The sequence below is a fragment of the Mytilus edulis genome, chromosome 8, assembly GCF_963676685.1.
Source record: "Mytilus edulis chromosome 8, xbMytEdul2.2, whole genome shotgun sequence".
In the NCBI taxonomy this organism is placed as follows: Eukaryota; Metazoa; Mollusca; class Bivalvia; order Mytilida; family Mytilidae; genus Mytilus; species Mytilus edulis.
In genome coordinates this window covers 65,611,729-65,628,364 of record NC_092351.1, presented here as the reverse complement: position 1 = coordinate 65,628,364, position 16,636 = coordinate 65,611,729, and the positions used below count along the sequence as shown (strand labels likewise).

The following is a 16,636-nucleotide window of genomic DNA, read 5'->3' as shown; positions in this document are numbered from 1 at the left end:
TTTCTTATGATTGCTGTTTTCCTAATTTTCTAGAAAGATGTCTGGATGTTACTAGTTATGTATTAAGTAAAGCGTTAAAAAATTGCTGTAAAGTCCATTTATATGATAAAAGGTAAAATCACAAAAATACTGAACTTGGAGGAAAAATAATTCGGAAAGTCCATAATCACATGGCAAAATCTAATAACAAAACGCATCAAAAACGAATGAACAAGAACTGTCATATTCCTGACTTGGAACAACCATTTTCAAATGATAATACCTTGATATACGCCAACTACAGCTAAACACATGACTCAGAAGGGGGACAATTCATGAAAATTGATTCAGACTAAAAACAACAACACATAGTCACATTTCTAGGTATGTGTGTTTTCTCAAATATTGCCTAAATAGTTTACACGGTTAAAATATTCCATTAGTAAGTACCAACATTCCAGCAGCACCTGCATACGGGGTATATATCTCCCAATTGATACGATATTCCCGTGCTTGCATTTCCTATCATGATTTTCTTGATAGAGGGTTGCTGCTTGCAAAGAAGCTATTAAACCAAGAGTTCCAAATGGTGAAATTGGAAACATCCCTCCGTAAATTTTACGGACGCTGTCACGAGTTGGTTGACTGTTATGGTATAACCGATTCACAAATGATATCGGATATGTTCCTTACGTCGTAACTACAATCCCCTTAAAGCTTCCCTTTCATGAATGTGACCTACCGAATTAGACTATTTTCCGGATTTGTAATTTGTACATTTTACGTTGTGATTCTGTTGTGTCGTTTGTTTTTTCTTAAATCAGAGTTTCAATTCACATAACTTTAAGACGTGTCACGGTACTTTTCTATCCCACATTCATGTACTTGGTTTTGATGTTATATTCGTTTTTCTTATCGGTTTTTGTCTAATGATTAGTCCGTTTCTGTGTGTTACATTTTACTGTTGTGTCGTTGTTCTTCTATTATATGTCATGCGTTTTAGTTTGTTACCCCAATTTAGTTTTTCTGTCCATCGATTTACAAGTAGGTCAAAGTACGGTCTTGAACACGGCGCATTGGCTCACACCGAACACTAAGCAATAAAGGGCATAATAAGGAAAAAGTTTAAAACCATTCAAAGGTGAAAATCAACGGTCTAATCTATATTAAAATAGAAAAACACTTATGAACTTCGCACACCAGCAAATAACAATAACTGAACATCAGATTCCCGACTTAACACAGGTGCGAACAATTTCAGCGGGATTAAACGTTTTTTAATGGTACCAAACCTATTCCCTGATCTGAAACAATAGTTTATAATGACAAATTTCATTAAAATCCGATGTTCCGATGCGCTAACCTCCACTAAAATCTGATATTCCGATGCGCTAACCTCCACTAAAATCCGATGTTCCGATGCGCTAACCCTCACTAAAATCTGATGTTCCGATGCGCTAACCTCCACTAAAATCCGATGTTCCGATGCGCTAACCCTCACTAAAATCTGATGTTCCGATACGCTAACCTCCACTAAAATCTGATGTTCCGATACGCTAACCTCCACTAAAATCTGATGTTCTGATGCGCTAACCTCCACTAAAATCTGATGTTCCGATACGCTAACCTCCACTAAAATCCGATGTTCCGATGCGCTAACCTCCACTAAAATCCGATGTTCCGATGCGCTAACCTCCACTAAAATCTGATGTTCCGATACGCTAACCTCCACTAAAATCTGATGTTCCGATACGCTAACCTCCACTAAAATCTGATGTTCCGATGCGCTAACCTCCACTAAAATCTGATGTTCCGATGCGCTAACCTCCACTAAAATCTGATGTTCCGATACGCTACCCTCCACTTTTTGTTTGTATTTTAACGTCATAAACAGTCAAAGAAGCATGACTTGTACAATTAAAAAAAAATATATATATAGAGAGGTTGTAGGATAGTACCTGTAGGAATTTATCACTTTATTGATACATATGAACGTGTGTGTGTGTGCCGTTTGAAAGTATACACATTGAGTTATTTTCTAATTTGTTCTAGACAAAATCGATATTGTCAATGGTAACTATATTCAAAGATATAATTACAATTGTGGCAATATAACCTTTAGTTATGAAATTAGTAAAAGGTTTGATGAGTTTATACAGACCACACAGTAATTTACGCGCTTTAAGAACAATATAACCGTAAAATGTAGGATGTGAAATACTTTTTTTAAAAATTTAAAGTTTTCTTCATGAACATCCAAATTTACTAGTCAAATATTTGTATCTTAATAGTTGTAATTTATTTATGGTAATGAAATCCCTGACTTAATAATTTACTTGTGATGCCTTGATTACGTGTATGTCTATTGTGCATACACAAAACTACACCATTTTTTATTAAAAAAATACGTTGGGTTGTAAGAAAAAGAGGCAATAAATGTCAGTATTTCAGAATCTAAACAGATATTCATCAGAAGACCGAGATTAAAATGCCTTGGAAAAATCATTTCGACTACTATACATAAAAAAACAGGAACTTAATTTAAAACAAAAAACGGTCTGATACTGCTTCGTAAAGATAAGGAGATCTCGCAATTCCTGCTTTGTCTGAGCAAGTAAATAAAATAATTTGATTGTAAAGTCTCCTTTCAAATGGTAAAATCAAAAGCCCAAAGACATCAACCCAAATTATATCTGTAATATTCCAAACTTGGTGCAGGTATTTCCTTCTAATGAAAATGGTGTAGTTAAGCTGATTTTATAGCTAGCTTAACCTATGCATGACAGTCGCAGCACATTCAATGATACGGACAACAATCTATGGGAAAAAACAGTTATAAAACGTGCCCCTTTCAAAATATGGTTTACAGCCGGCAACAATAATTTGATATCTTTATCTCTATGTAGAAAAAACAAAAAATGTCAACGGTGCTGACAACATCGATAAGGCGCTGTCTGATCTTAATTGATTCAGGTAAACGAAAGGTGTAGCAGGAACTGCTCATCCTTCATGAACTAACAAGTTGATCAACGATTGTGACAGTCTTATTTTAGCTATTTTTTTTAGCTTTTCCATTTTTTGAATGCTTTTTTTTTATATGACGTTTTAAACTGATGAGTTTTAATTGAATCAGTTCTATCGGTGTTTTTTTCCCAGAACAGTACTTTAAATGCAGCCTTTTTAGTTAATTCAAATTGATATCCAATTAACAACAAAAAGTAAGGGATTAAACTCATCATACAGACTAGGATTGCAATTTGTAATTGCGCCAGACGCGCGTTTCGTATAGAAAAGACTCACGAGGACGCTAAAAAATAAAAAAAAAGTTAGAAAGGTCAAATCAAGTAAGAAGTTGAAGAGCATTTAGGACCAATCATTTCTTAAACAAGAGGCTCTCAAGAGCCTGAATCGCTCACCTTATTTTTTTTGGTTAAATCTCACATCAATGATTATTTTGGCTTTTCAATTTATTCAAATGTTCTTTGAATCGTCCTATTTTCTTCAAAAGCAAAAAAAATCTTTTTCTCCTATGTTCTATTTTACCCATAAGAGCTATGTTTTTGACATACAAGGAAATAAAATATAAAATTTATACTAGATACTCTGAAACTCGTTTAGCCTAAGTTTGGCTGAAATGGATACAGCAGTTTCAAAGAAGAAGATTTTTTAAAAGTAAGTCAACATGATGAACAAATTGTGAAAAAAGTCTTTAAAGGGCAATAACTCCTTAAGGGATCAATTGACGATTTTGGTCAAATTGACTTATTTCGAGATCTTACTTTGCTTAACATTTTTGCTTCTAACAGTTTATCTGTATCTATAATAATATTCAAGATAATAACCAAAAACTGCAAAATTCTTTAAAATCATCAATTCAGGGGCATTATACCTGAAAAATACAGTTACCTAATTCGGCTGAAAATTTCAGGACAGGTAGACCTTGACCTAAAAAATACTTTAACTTATTTGCTCTAAATGCTGGAGTTTTTGAGATATAAGCCAAAAACTGCATTTTACCCTGTGTTTTATTTTTAGCCATGAAGGCCATGTTTTTTGACGAAATAGAAAATAAAACACAAACTTTATTTTATACACCCTACTGATCATTCAGTTGAAGTTTGGTTGAATTTGGTTGAGTAGTTTTAGAGGAGAAGATTTTTTAAAGTTAAGGGGTCAATTGACAATTTTGGTCATATTAACTTATTTGTAGATCTTACTTTGCTGATCATTTTTGCTGTTTACAGTTTATCTTTATCTATAATAATATTCAAAATAATGACCAAAAACTGCAAAATTTACTTAAAACTACCAATTGAGTGGCAGAAACCCAACAATGGGTTGTTTGATTCATCTGATAATTTCAGGGCTGATAGATCTTCACCTAATGAACATTTTTACCCCCATATCAGACATTTGTCAGATTTGTTCTAAATGCTTTCGTTTTTTAGATATAAGCCAAAAACTGCATTTTACCCCCATGTTCTATTTTTAGCCATGGCGGCCATGTTTTTTTCACAAAATGGAAAATAAAACACAAGCTTTATTCTAGATACCATAAGGATCATTCAGCTAAAGTTTGGTTGTAAATGGTTCAGTAGTTTCAGAGGAGAAGATCTTTGAAATAGTTTACGACGACGACGACGACGGACGACGACGGACGCCAAGTGATGGCAAAAGCTCACGTTTCCTTTTAGGAAAGGTGAGCTAAAAAGAGACAACTGCCATGTTTTAACGGGCATTACTTCACTGATAAATCAATATGGTGTACACTTCGAATAAAATGCAACCAAACTACTGGTTGACCCAAAGACTTGAATAGAGACGTATACAGCTTTCAACAAAAGAAATTCGAGAAAGTTATAATTGATATGTTCATCTGTAAATATATCAATGCTACATTTAATATAACATGTGTGTTATTTTTTCCAGACCAGTTTGACATTTATCAGCGGATACACATACACTCGTGGCGATATGATAATGGGTCGGTTATTTCATATTTCAACTGGCATCCATTACAACCAGATTCCGTTATCTCAGATATAATAGAATATTTGTGCATGAGGAAGTTAGACCAATATCAAAGGCATGACTGTTGGAAATCAATGTAAGGCGCATTTATATGTGCTGGATACTTTGAACAATATAACATATGGACATAAGTTGAAATTTTGAAATGGCGGCTTTTTCTAAGATGGCTGCCATATGATATCAAAAACAACAAATATTCATTATATAGGGTTTCAAAGTGTTTTGTTTTGACGTACCTTCAGTAGAACCAAGTGACTTTGATACACAGTGCATGCTTCATTTTTATACTAAACCCAAACATCAACTGTTTTGTGATATTTTTTTTTTGAAAAACTACGGTTCCATACATGCATACGGTACCATATTTAATGTAGTATACAACTAGGGATCACGAATAGATACTGGCGTTATTCTCATATTTAAACTAGACTTAACTAGAATGAAAACATTTTTCTTTCTGATCATGTGGAACAGGATATAGTCATGAGCAGTAATCCGGGGCTTGCCATGCCATCAAAAAGGCAGTTGCTTACATATGAACTTCCTCTGTTCAATGATTATATCAGTATTGAGTATGTGGATTCTTCTGAAAATCGTAGTGCTTTAATAAAAGCAGCTGTGAACAATATTGACAACATCAGGAGTTCAACTACGTAGACGGCTGACGATTTGTGACATATATTCCTATATATTACAACCCATCACAAGTGTTCGTATTATTGCTATAAATTTGTAACTTATATTATTAGTATAGAATACGACATGTCCTTGCATCAGCCAAATGTAACCATGTGTTTCATACTTATATAATAAACGTATTATAGATATGAACTCTTTGAATTGTCTAACCAGAAATACGAAGTATGACTCGTCAATTGTGCAACTCAATACCTATAGTATACACAAATTAACAAAGTGAAACACAAATAGCTTGAAGGAGAAAAATAAAATGAAATCTCGCATTGATGATGAGGTAAGTGAATCTCAATCATAACAATTACTTTTTTCTAAATGTACAGTAGCTAACTAAGTTCATAACCAATGGCAATACCTTGAAAGAGCTATTCACTAGAAATAAGTAAGAGCAGTGCATATACTTGGGTTTTTAATTCACGGGTGCATTTGTATATGCTGTTAACTTAGAGTTCGACATTTTTTCTCTTCTTCCTCTTTGATCTATTTTCCTTTATAAAATGTTGAACCGTCTTGTTTTCCCCAGCCATATGTTGGACGTTTTCTATAGCCATATGTTGGACGTTTTCTATATGAGCATTCTATGTTGTACCAAGTAACTCTGTAATATATAAAACGAAATTGTGAATAAGTATACAAATAAAAAACAAAGTAAATTAAACAAATGAATATAACTATATACCTTTAAGTAGGCGATATAACTTTGGTTTTTGTGTTTGTATCATGACATGGAAGAAATGTACTCTTTTTATATCAAGGAATACAGAGATGCGATACTGGAAGGTGTCAATTTTTGATGCATTCCATTTGTTTGATGTTTTTGCGCGTTTGATTTTGGATATTGCTGAGGGATTTTTCGGTGTGAATTTTACTCGATAGTCAGTATTTGTGTGATTTTACTTTTAATATATACAAGAGATACAATTTTGCACAGGTAAAATATCAATGGTTCAATAACTAGTATCTTTCGAATATTTCTTTTTTGGATACTTGTTGTTTAATCATAAAAGTTAAAAATAAAAATTTAGAGGTCAAAAATTTAATATGTGATAACTGAGAAATGTATGAATGAGTTATAATTTTGCAATGACACATATTTACGGATAATGAATAATAATATATGTTTAAATGTTTTAGACCAAAAAAATCAACCAATCAGTATTACAAAGCACTGTTTGTTCAAATAAAGCAATATAAAACGTTTAAAATATATTATGTAAGTATGCCTGCAAATATATGTATGAATCCACTAGTTTTCTCGGGCAATTTATCATCGCGACATTAGCGAATAGATACAGTACCACCAGTATATAAAACTAGGAACTCCCGATGTTTGTATTCAAACTTCACATAAAAATAAAATATCGCGAACAAAATTGCCGTGGCGTCATCTAGATCAGGCTAAGCGGAAATACTCAATTAGATGAAAAAGGTCTTTGCAAATTTGTATCTAGTTCAGTTATAAAACATATGTAATGAAAAAAGTTTACAAACCCGCCATCTTTACTGTTGAATCCAACGATAACCTTTCCTTTATTAATTCTATAGGTTCTCCCAAATGATGTCGCGTCATCCAAATGTAAATCGCAGTCTCTGAATGTGTACTCTATGTCTGCAAAAATTATTGCGTATCACTGCTTACATATCTATTTGTTCATGTTAATATAGTAAGAGATATTTTTTAGCATTTTTGAACTGTTACTTAGATGCTAGAGGTGTTTCTTTTTTTTTTTGAAAATATGAACTCATTATATGTGAAATTATTATCTTCTTTTACTTTTGAAAGCGTGCGTTTGACTTCAATATTTATCTACTAAAATTGTCAGTTAATTTGCAGAAGGTCAGTGGTCCCATCCGTGCACTCCGGCTTCTCAACCAATATAAATTTACCGTGACAAAATATCCACATATGCAGAAAGTGGCATAAAGCACAAATCAATCAATCAGTCAAGACTACATTTGAACATGTTAATGATCCGTGAGTTTTGTTCAATAATCACATTGCTATGATTTACGAATTTGATACTTTTCGTTATCTTATTTGAATGAAAGCCTTGATCATAGATCACTTTAAAAATGGCGGTAGATATCCAATGCTTTAAGATTTCGATAGTTTTTTCAAAACATTTGTGCCAATTATACCAATAACGCATACATGATATACGTCATAATTTATTACAAAGATGTCATGTTTGTATATACTTACTTTTATCTTCACAACAGCGAACGTTTTCACCGAATCCTTCTAAATATTCCCATCCACTTACATAGCCATATCCAGGACATTTGAAAGAGTTTTTCAAATTATAAACTACGGAAATAAAAATTAGGTACATTTATGAAATTGATACAGAATGAAAATCCGGCAATTAAAAATTGTTAAAAATGTGTTTGGTTCGTAAAACTTATTCTATTTCAATGATTTGTTTGTTTCTATACATGTAACATCTGTGGTTATTTACGTTTCGTACTGATTATCACATTCATGTGTCATGGCATCTTAGTTTTTTTGGTTATCTTGTTAGACAATTAGTCTGTCATTTTACACAAAAGAGCTGGTTCATTGTCTGATAATTTTGGTCCTAAAATTCAGATTTTTTTTCTCTACCAAAATTTGGTGAAAATTTGATGAGAACAAATGCTAAAATGTCTCATGGTTTCGCAGCTAAGAAAAGTGTTCACCATTGTCAATATTATTGATGTATTTTTGATTTCGGAAAATTGGGATTTTTTGCAGAATACTGCAATTTATTTAACAAGTATTTTTGTTGTAACATTCCTTATAGACCACTTTCTTCGTTTTCCATAAAAAAAAATGAGCTTCGGGTTTCGCTAAAAATTGAGGAAAATGAAGCAGAGATGCATCTGTTTTTGTATTGTACAAAACATTCATTCATCAATCAATGCGTATACATTAGATTTTGTTTGAAAATTAAAGTTTAAAAAACACCTTTTCATGACCGTTTATATTTGTTTCTGACTATACTCCTTAAATTTGATCAAGCAGACAATTTAAATGCATATATGGTAAACCTGAAATTGATGAAGCACAAGAATGACTGGGAAGTAGAAATTTTGTCAATTTTGGTATTCGTTAGAGTGAACTTAACACCTTACTCAGCCTGGGTATTCGTTTAGAGAAAATGCAACGTCTCCTGCACATAAAGACTGTTGTACATGTAGCAACCCATCTAGGGGTACGTTGATGTCATTTTGTAGGTCTATATTTCTGTTTTAACCAATTACCAACTGTTGATAGTGGTTATCTTTATATTTTGCCCTTAATCCAAATAGACCCTTGAACAAGTCCAGCCTTATGTAAACATTTATTTCAACCACTAATGAATCGGGACATATGCACTTAGCTGTAATATTGTCTTTTCATGTTTTCTCCCTATTAGATTTTTTTAAGTTAAAGCATCTAATTTTTAAGAGAAAAAGAATGTATAGAAAATCACAAAATAATAATTTCATCAACAAAGTTTGTACTTAAATCGAAAATCGACCGGGTCTTACAAAAACAGTTAAAAAGGGCAGGTTTTACTAAGCATGTATCATTAAGGAGTAAGAGCAAAGACTAGTCTGCTCGAGATCAAAATAAAATGCCCCGGTGAGTTGCCATATCACCTGTGGAATGTTACATTGTAAACAAGCACGTTTAAAATGGAGATCAGCTAATCGGTTTTAAAACAAAGCATATCCATTTTGCATTAATCTGTTCTCGTCCTGCCTGATTATGCATTTAATCTGTGTTTTTTTTTATACTATGTGAATTATAAAATCGCTAGTTTAATTTCACTTCCATGAAACTTCATCTGTCATAAGTATGTTTAACGTTTATATTAGTGAGGATATATTTTATAAGTAGCTTAAATATACATACAATGAGTTTTGCACACTACGTTTTTTCCTGGTCCAGGTTTACACGTATATGGAAACGGATCAGGAAACATCTTATCAAGGGATTCGCCGTCTTTACAATACTGCCTATATGTTATTGGTCTCGATGTCTTTTCATTATTTTGGAAACCAAGGACATCGGAAGCAATAACAAATAATATGATCGTTGTTCCTTTCATTTTAACTTGGAGCACACGGAAACGTCTGAAAAACAAAAAGGTTGGTAAAATAAAGAGGATTTATTTTTACTGTGAAATTTTAAAATATTTTTAAACTATATACATTATGTTCTGTTTTGTTTGATGTTGGTTGTCATGTTTTCGTTTTTCGGTTTTTCGGTTTTTTATACAACATTGTCCATTTTGTTTTCGACTTATGTGTTTGAAAATCTCTTTTCGTCTAAATTCGCTCACACCGAACACCAAGCTATAAAGGACCCCAACAATTACTAGTAAAAAAACCATTCAAACGGGAAGTCAAAGGTCTAATGTATACAGAAAACACGAGAAACGAGAAACATTTATATACCACATCATCAAAGGACAACTACATGTACTGAACATCAGGTTCTGGACTTAGGACAGTTGCAATTTTACTAACATTCAGCCGTGTATGAAACAATAGTGTAACATCACAACATAGAAAGACACACTATAAAATCTATATTATTGAACGAGAAAACCTCATTTTGTGTGTCGCTTCTCGTCCTTTCCCGATAAATTAATCAACATGCCATTGTGTTTTATAGGTAGCATGCATAGTTGCATTTGTCATCCATTCTTATGATTTTTAGATTAAGTTATTTATGTTATTTTTGGAGAAAAACCATAAAAAAGAAATCCGGATTTTGATTCCGTAATCAGACTGACTTTTAGTCACATATAAGACTCCGGGTTACAACCAATCGTATGATAGATAACAGAAAATAATTATATTTATAAGTACGTCTGAGTCAGTGACAACTCTACAACAGATTTATCCATCGGATCACCAGCAGTGATGGTGATACATGGCTGTGTACATTATGTATATACAACTCGTCTAAACATCAACCCAACAATGTTAGACCTGTAAATTTGCTTTCGCAAATTTTTTGTTCTTCCCTCGCCGGGATTCGAATCCATGCTACTGCGATATCGTGACACAAAATCGCCTACACTGTAGCCGTCCCGCTAGACCACATGACCACCTAGGCTTCATAAAAATGAAGCTTTTGCTGGCCATGTGTTACTTTTCCACGTCAGTTTTAATCTAGCGGCGTACTACAGTACATGATATATAAGGCATGGAGATGTTATATAAATAACAAGTCAAAAAGGGTACAACATCACCATTAAATAACTATAAAATGAACAAATATTAGATATTTCGGATAACAGAAATCCTTCTTCAATAATAGCACGATGTCAAATGAATCATGTCAATATATCCAAACTGAGGAACTTTTTCCAAATCTTGTAATTTATACAATTTAGGCGAACACCTCAGACGCTAGTACAATTTTAAAATTTCCGAACAGTGCGCAAAGATTTCAAAGATATGCCAAATAAAAATAAATAGTTATTTGCGATGTGAAATGGCGCAACTCTAAATTTCCAAAGGTTGTGACAGTTTATATGTTATAACTGCTTGGAGGGCAGTCCTCAAACAAAAAAAAATCAAAAATGTCCTAAACGATCCAAGTTGGTATAATTTCAAATTTGACAACGGTAGGTCAATTGCAACAAACACTGCATATTTAAGCCTTTCAAACGATTAGCAGTTTATAAATGATTAGAAAAATAAGTTTTATCTGATGAGGTTACTTTCTAAAGTTGTTCCTCGCTCAGCTCACTGCTGATGACCTTTATTTTCGGCGGCATGTCCCAAACAGGAAGTTGTGTAAATGACTGTTTTTCCCGGATTGGACTAAATAGCGATAAACTTTAAGTGTATTATTGATGTCTAGGTTATTTGAGTTAATCTATAGTCACCTTCGTGTGAAATTGGCACCGTGTTGTCGAAATATTTTTAATTGTCAGCCGCGTTAACTCGAGATAATGTTTTTGAATTAGTAGAATCAACCAGTTTTTCCAAAGACACTACTGTCTTATAATTAAAAAGGAAGATGTGGTATGATTGCCAATGAGACATCTATCCACAAAAGACCAAAATGACACAAACATTAACAACTATAGGTCACCGTACGGCCTTCAACAATGAGCAAAGCCCATACCGCAAAGTCAGTTATAAAAAGCCCCGAAAAGACAATGTAAAACAATTCAAACGAAAAAACTAACGGCCTTATTTATGTAAAAATTAGCTTTTATTGTGTTTGCACTGTATAATCATGACCTTCACATTATCCTGTATGTCAATTTTACCTGTTGTCAATTTTAACCTTACGGCGACTATAATTTAAAAAACCAGCAGATTTAAATATTAAGTTTGACTATTATGGACTAATTAATTGAACTAAGATAAAGAAAAAATTCAAAGTTCTATCATTTTATAAAACTTAAATAAAAAATATTACTTTTCTAGCATAAGAATAAAAGTTTTATAAGAATATAAGGCCGTGTTCACACCAAACGCCGTGTACAGTAAACATGTTTACATTTGGTTTAATGTAATGTACACTAGTTTCACAAAAAAAATGTTCACATCTATACACCTTGTTTAGTTACCTGTACATAAGATTTGTTCACACTTGCAAACTATATGTCATTTAAATGTTCATAACGTAGAACCAAATTTTCAAACAAACAACTTTACTTTTCTAGCTGTTAGGGAACGCCAATTAGATTTATAAAGAAAACGGGGGATTGATGTTCCCTCAATTTGATCAAAACAAAAACCGGGTCATTCAGATGATTAGAATGAACAAAATCTTTTTAATATCCTGAACCCTCAGTTCCCCCTTACATTATAGTGTTGAATATTGAATTGGTATCGTTGAAAAAAAGTAAAATACAAACCTTCACGCGAGAACAAATTATAAAGTCATTTTGGATGATTTGCAGTAGTTTAAAGATGTCTCGATTACGCATTTAAAACGTAGGCTGCATTAGTGTGCTTACCGACGAAGAAAACAATTGCGATGTTAAGAATCAGTACATTTCTATATTTTCTGTTTGTTTCAAATGGTATTTTTTTCCCCAAGGAGTATTTGGAAAGAAACGGTGACATATTTTTTTTAATTTCAAATTGTATTTTAACGGGTAAATAAGCAATTAAATTCACCCTTTTTCAGTAATGCATTTATGGGTGAATCGTTGTTTGAGTAAAAACCAGTGGCTAATATTTCTGTCAGTGTGTACGTCCAATCAATTTGGGAAGATCTTTCAAACAAATTATGTGATCGGCAAAGATGAATGGGTTAATAAGGCTACGTAAAGTGTTTTTATAACAAATACATATATCAAGTTTAGACAAACATTTCGTAAAGAACTATATTAACAAGTGTTATATGTATCAATTTTATATAAAAATCGTTTCTTCCTTAAATATTTATGGTAAAAATAATGTTCTAAATGTCTAGTTTTGTGTACACTTAACCTACACAAGGCCTACATCGACTATCGACTGCATGTAGAAAAAAAATTGATTTAAACTACATATAAACATTTTGTTTTATCAATGGGAACGTAATTATGTTTAGTGTATGTGTAAGTTTTAAAATAACGACTCAGCTTTCTATTTCAACCACTAATTGCATGTAGCATCAGTACATACACTAAAAAAACGAAAGTATGCAAAAAGAAATTGTAAACACAATAAAGAAACTTAAGATTGGACAACATGTAATGAAAGCTAACGTAACGTTTCAACTAACGTTCATTGACAAATTGGATATTTTTGTTTTGAGTGTTTGAATATAAAAAAAACCAACAAAAGCTGATCAGATGGATTTTCATTATGCCAGAGAATAAATGAACACTTACCCCAATGTGTAATAGCAGACCTAATGCGAATAAGATAATTTTGTAAACGAAGTGGCTACTTATATAGCTCATACAATTCAGGTATTCAATCGAGGAATGCTGTAGGTGTGAAACAATAATCAGTGACATATGTTCTTCAGGTTTGTTCATTTTAAACATGTTAATGAATATGTAAAATGGGTTGGGTGTGCGACATCTTTCATCTTTTGTTAAACGTGTGCACTTTTACCTGTACTTGCAGATTATCAAACCATAATTTAAGGCAGTATTGAATTATGTATTACTTTAATATCTACAAAATGTGTTCACAATTGTTCCAAATGTTACGCTTTTATGGTTGTTGTTTAAAAAAAACATTAAACTCCCTACATAATGTGATTGATTGATTGGTATTCAACGCCACTTTCAGCTGTATTTTGTTATTTTTTCACTGTCAACTATTTGCATTTGGTAGGGAAAGTGGTAATAATTCTAGTCAATTAAGATTGTGGTCAAGCGCATCTAGCACGTGAGGGATTCAAATTCACAACGTTAACTTCCATTTAGAAAGGTCAGTGAAGCAGTAGTTGCACAAGTAACCTCCTACCTTGTTAGATAAGGTTATACTATAAGTAGCTGGAGTAATCTTATAAATTAATATAATGGTATATTTTTATGTGGATTGAATTATAAAAAAAATACGAATATTTTATGTTACATTGAAAAATATTTAGTTGCACCACAGTATTTTTGTTGTTTCGTTGTTTTTGCTCCTATAATTAGCGTTTTTGTCTCGGTTTCGGTTTGTATCTCGGATTTGTTTCTGCATCAATCTATGACTTTATAACTGTTGCCATTGTGTAAGTTTATGATGCACAGGTATTTCTTTCAACTTACATTCTTAAGGATATGATAATTCACGTTTTACTATGTTCATTATATAGATATATCTATTTTGAGGGTCCTTTGTTTCTTGCTGTTCGGTGTGAGTTAAAGCTCTGTGACAAGACCGAACTTTGACCTATAATTGCTTTTACAACTTCTGACTTGGTTGGTATATAAGTCAGATAATGCCTATTTTAAGGTTTTTCTTGTCGACGAACACACCTCGGGTTGTCAGGATTGCTCAAAGAAAGACCTCCCTATGGTCGGTCTTCCATTTGATCAATCCTGACACCCCTCGATGTGTTCAACGACAAGAAAAACATTAAAATATGCATTATCTATAACGTAACTTCTTGATTAACATAATCATTTTGATTTCATCAGCAAAGTTTTACATTCTCTTTCGACTATGGTAAATTTCTGTTTTCCTATCTTTAATGTTTAATCATATGCTTAGTTTGTTTTGTACTTCTTTGTTACATGTGTGTGTGGTTTTCTTTTTCGTTAAGTGATTAGGATTATACCATTTTACCTAATATGTGTGATTGTTTTGTTCATGCATAGTTGTCAATATAACGGATTTTAATACGTGTCGTATACGTGGGAATTTAGCTAGCTATAAAACCAGGTACATTAGAAAATGTCTGTACCAAGTCAGGAATATGGTATTTGGTATATATTCGTACGATGTGTTTGATCTCTTAATTTTGTCTTTTGATTAGAAACTTCCCGTTTTGAGTTTTGATTTTTGTGATTTTTTTTCATGCTTATTAAGAGTAAATAGAATAAATGCATATCATTTTTAAATGTAAAGTGTTGAGATATATTTTTTTATCAAATTGATTATGATTTTTTGTATGTTGCAATGGTAGCTAACGTTGAATAATATATAACAAATATAACAATTACAACATCAAAAAATGTCATAATTTGCATAATCAATTTAATATCAAAAAAGAAAATCTAAATAGAATCAATGCATATTATTTATATATGTAAAGTGCAAATATATATTTGAAGTCAAACTGATTATGAATGCAAATGTTACAAAAATTGAATAATATACAACAGTTTGTTACAATTACAACATCAAAACATGTCATAATTTGTCATAACTTCGTACTTTATATGGGCTTTTTTTTTTTTTAACTTGTTTGGATTCGAGCGTCACTGATGAGTCTTTTGTAGACGAAACGCACGCATCGTGTATACATAAAATTTATTCCTGGTATCTATGATAAGTGTACTTGCATAATACATTTTATGAATGAAGAATATCCAAGTCTGCTATATACATGTATTATTGCTGCATACCTCGTCGTCATCATCATTAAAAGTAATATAATTTAGTTTCACATGCGAGTATATAAAACGATATATAGTGTCTATTCTTTCTTAAGAGACTTTACTTGCATTTTCTAAACCTACTACAGTAACTTTTCATAATGAAAACCTGGAAAAAACAGTTATTTGATATACTAGTACTTTATTATTCTGTTTCAGAAATTGTAGCCAACTTGTATCTCGAACGGAGCTTGTTATGATAGCCATGCGCGCATCAAATTTGCAAAATATTGGAGGTCTTTTTAAATAATCATACAGAAAATACTGCAATGCGAATTATGACATTTATTTTGTAATTTTACATGTTGTAACATCGGTTGTATATTGTACAACGTTTATAACAATGCAACATCAAGATTTCATAATCATGTTTAACACCGCCGCATTTTCGAGCCTGTCCCAGGTCAGGAGCCTCTGGCCTTTATTAGTCTTGTATTACTTTTACTTCAAGTTCCTTGTGTATGATCTGGAGTTTAGTATGGCATTCATCATCACTTAACTAGTATATATTTTTGTTTAGGGATCAGCTAAAGGACGCCTCCGGGTGAGGGAATTTCTCGCTGCATTGAAGACCTATTGGTGACCTCCTGCTGTTGTCTGTTCTATTATATGAGTTAATTGAGATGTTAGGAATACGCAATAAACACTCAATTACTAATGTGTTAGTTTATTCTTCATTTACAAAAGTTTATGTTTCAATTTATAATTCGACAAGCATAGTTTTTGTTTAGCTATGAAAGAGACTAAACCATTGAAATTCATTCATTGGACAGTAAATATCGAGTTTTGCTGATGAGACTTGATGGATTTGGTGCATGTGAATCGCTTGACATACCGAAATATTGACCCGATAGACCTTTGTGCAACACTAGTTACAATATTTTTTTTATAGATAGATAGTT

General features: G+C 32.3%; 1 protein-coding gene across 1 annotated transcript; it reads right to left on the bottom strand.

Moving 5' to 3' along the window:
* Positions 1 to 6,094: 6,094 nt before the first annotated feature.
* LOC139487084 (uncharacterized) lies at positions 6,095 to 13,641 on the bottom strand. The gene is made up of 5 exons (XM_071272088.1): positions 13,527 to 13,641; positions 9,587 to 9,807; positions 7,910 to 8,014; positions 7,198 to 7,315; positions 6,095 to 6,304 (listed from the first exon to the last, which is right to left on the bottom strand). The coding sequence occupies exons 2-5, from the start codon at positions 9,780 to 9,782 to the stop codon at positions 6,187 to 6,189; spliced, it is 537 nt and encodes a 178-aa protein (XP_071128189.1). The 5' UTR covers positions 9,783 to 9,807; positions 13,527 to 13,641; the 3' UTR covers positions 6,095 to 6,186.
* Between the last annotated feature and the right edge of the window lie 2,995 nt (positions 13,642 to 16,636).

Bases quoted from the DNA above. Each gene is read 5' to 3' on its own strand.
- LOC139487084 (XM_071272088.1), bottom strand. From the start codon at position 9,782: ATGAAAGGAACAACGATCATATTATTTGTTATTGCTTCCGATGTCCTT. The intron at 8,015-9,586 runs GTATGTATATTT...TTATTTCCGTAG, and splicing joins CGTAGTGTGCAAAACTCATT to TTTATAATTTGAAAAACTCT. The intron at 7,316-7,909 runs GTAAGTATATAC...TAATTTTTGCAG, and splicing joins TCGCTGTTGTGAAGATAAAA to ACATAGAGTACACATTCAGA.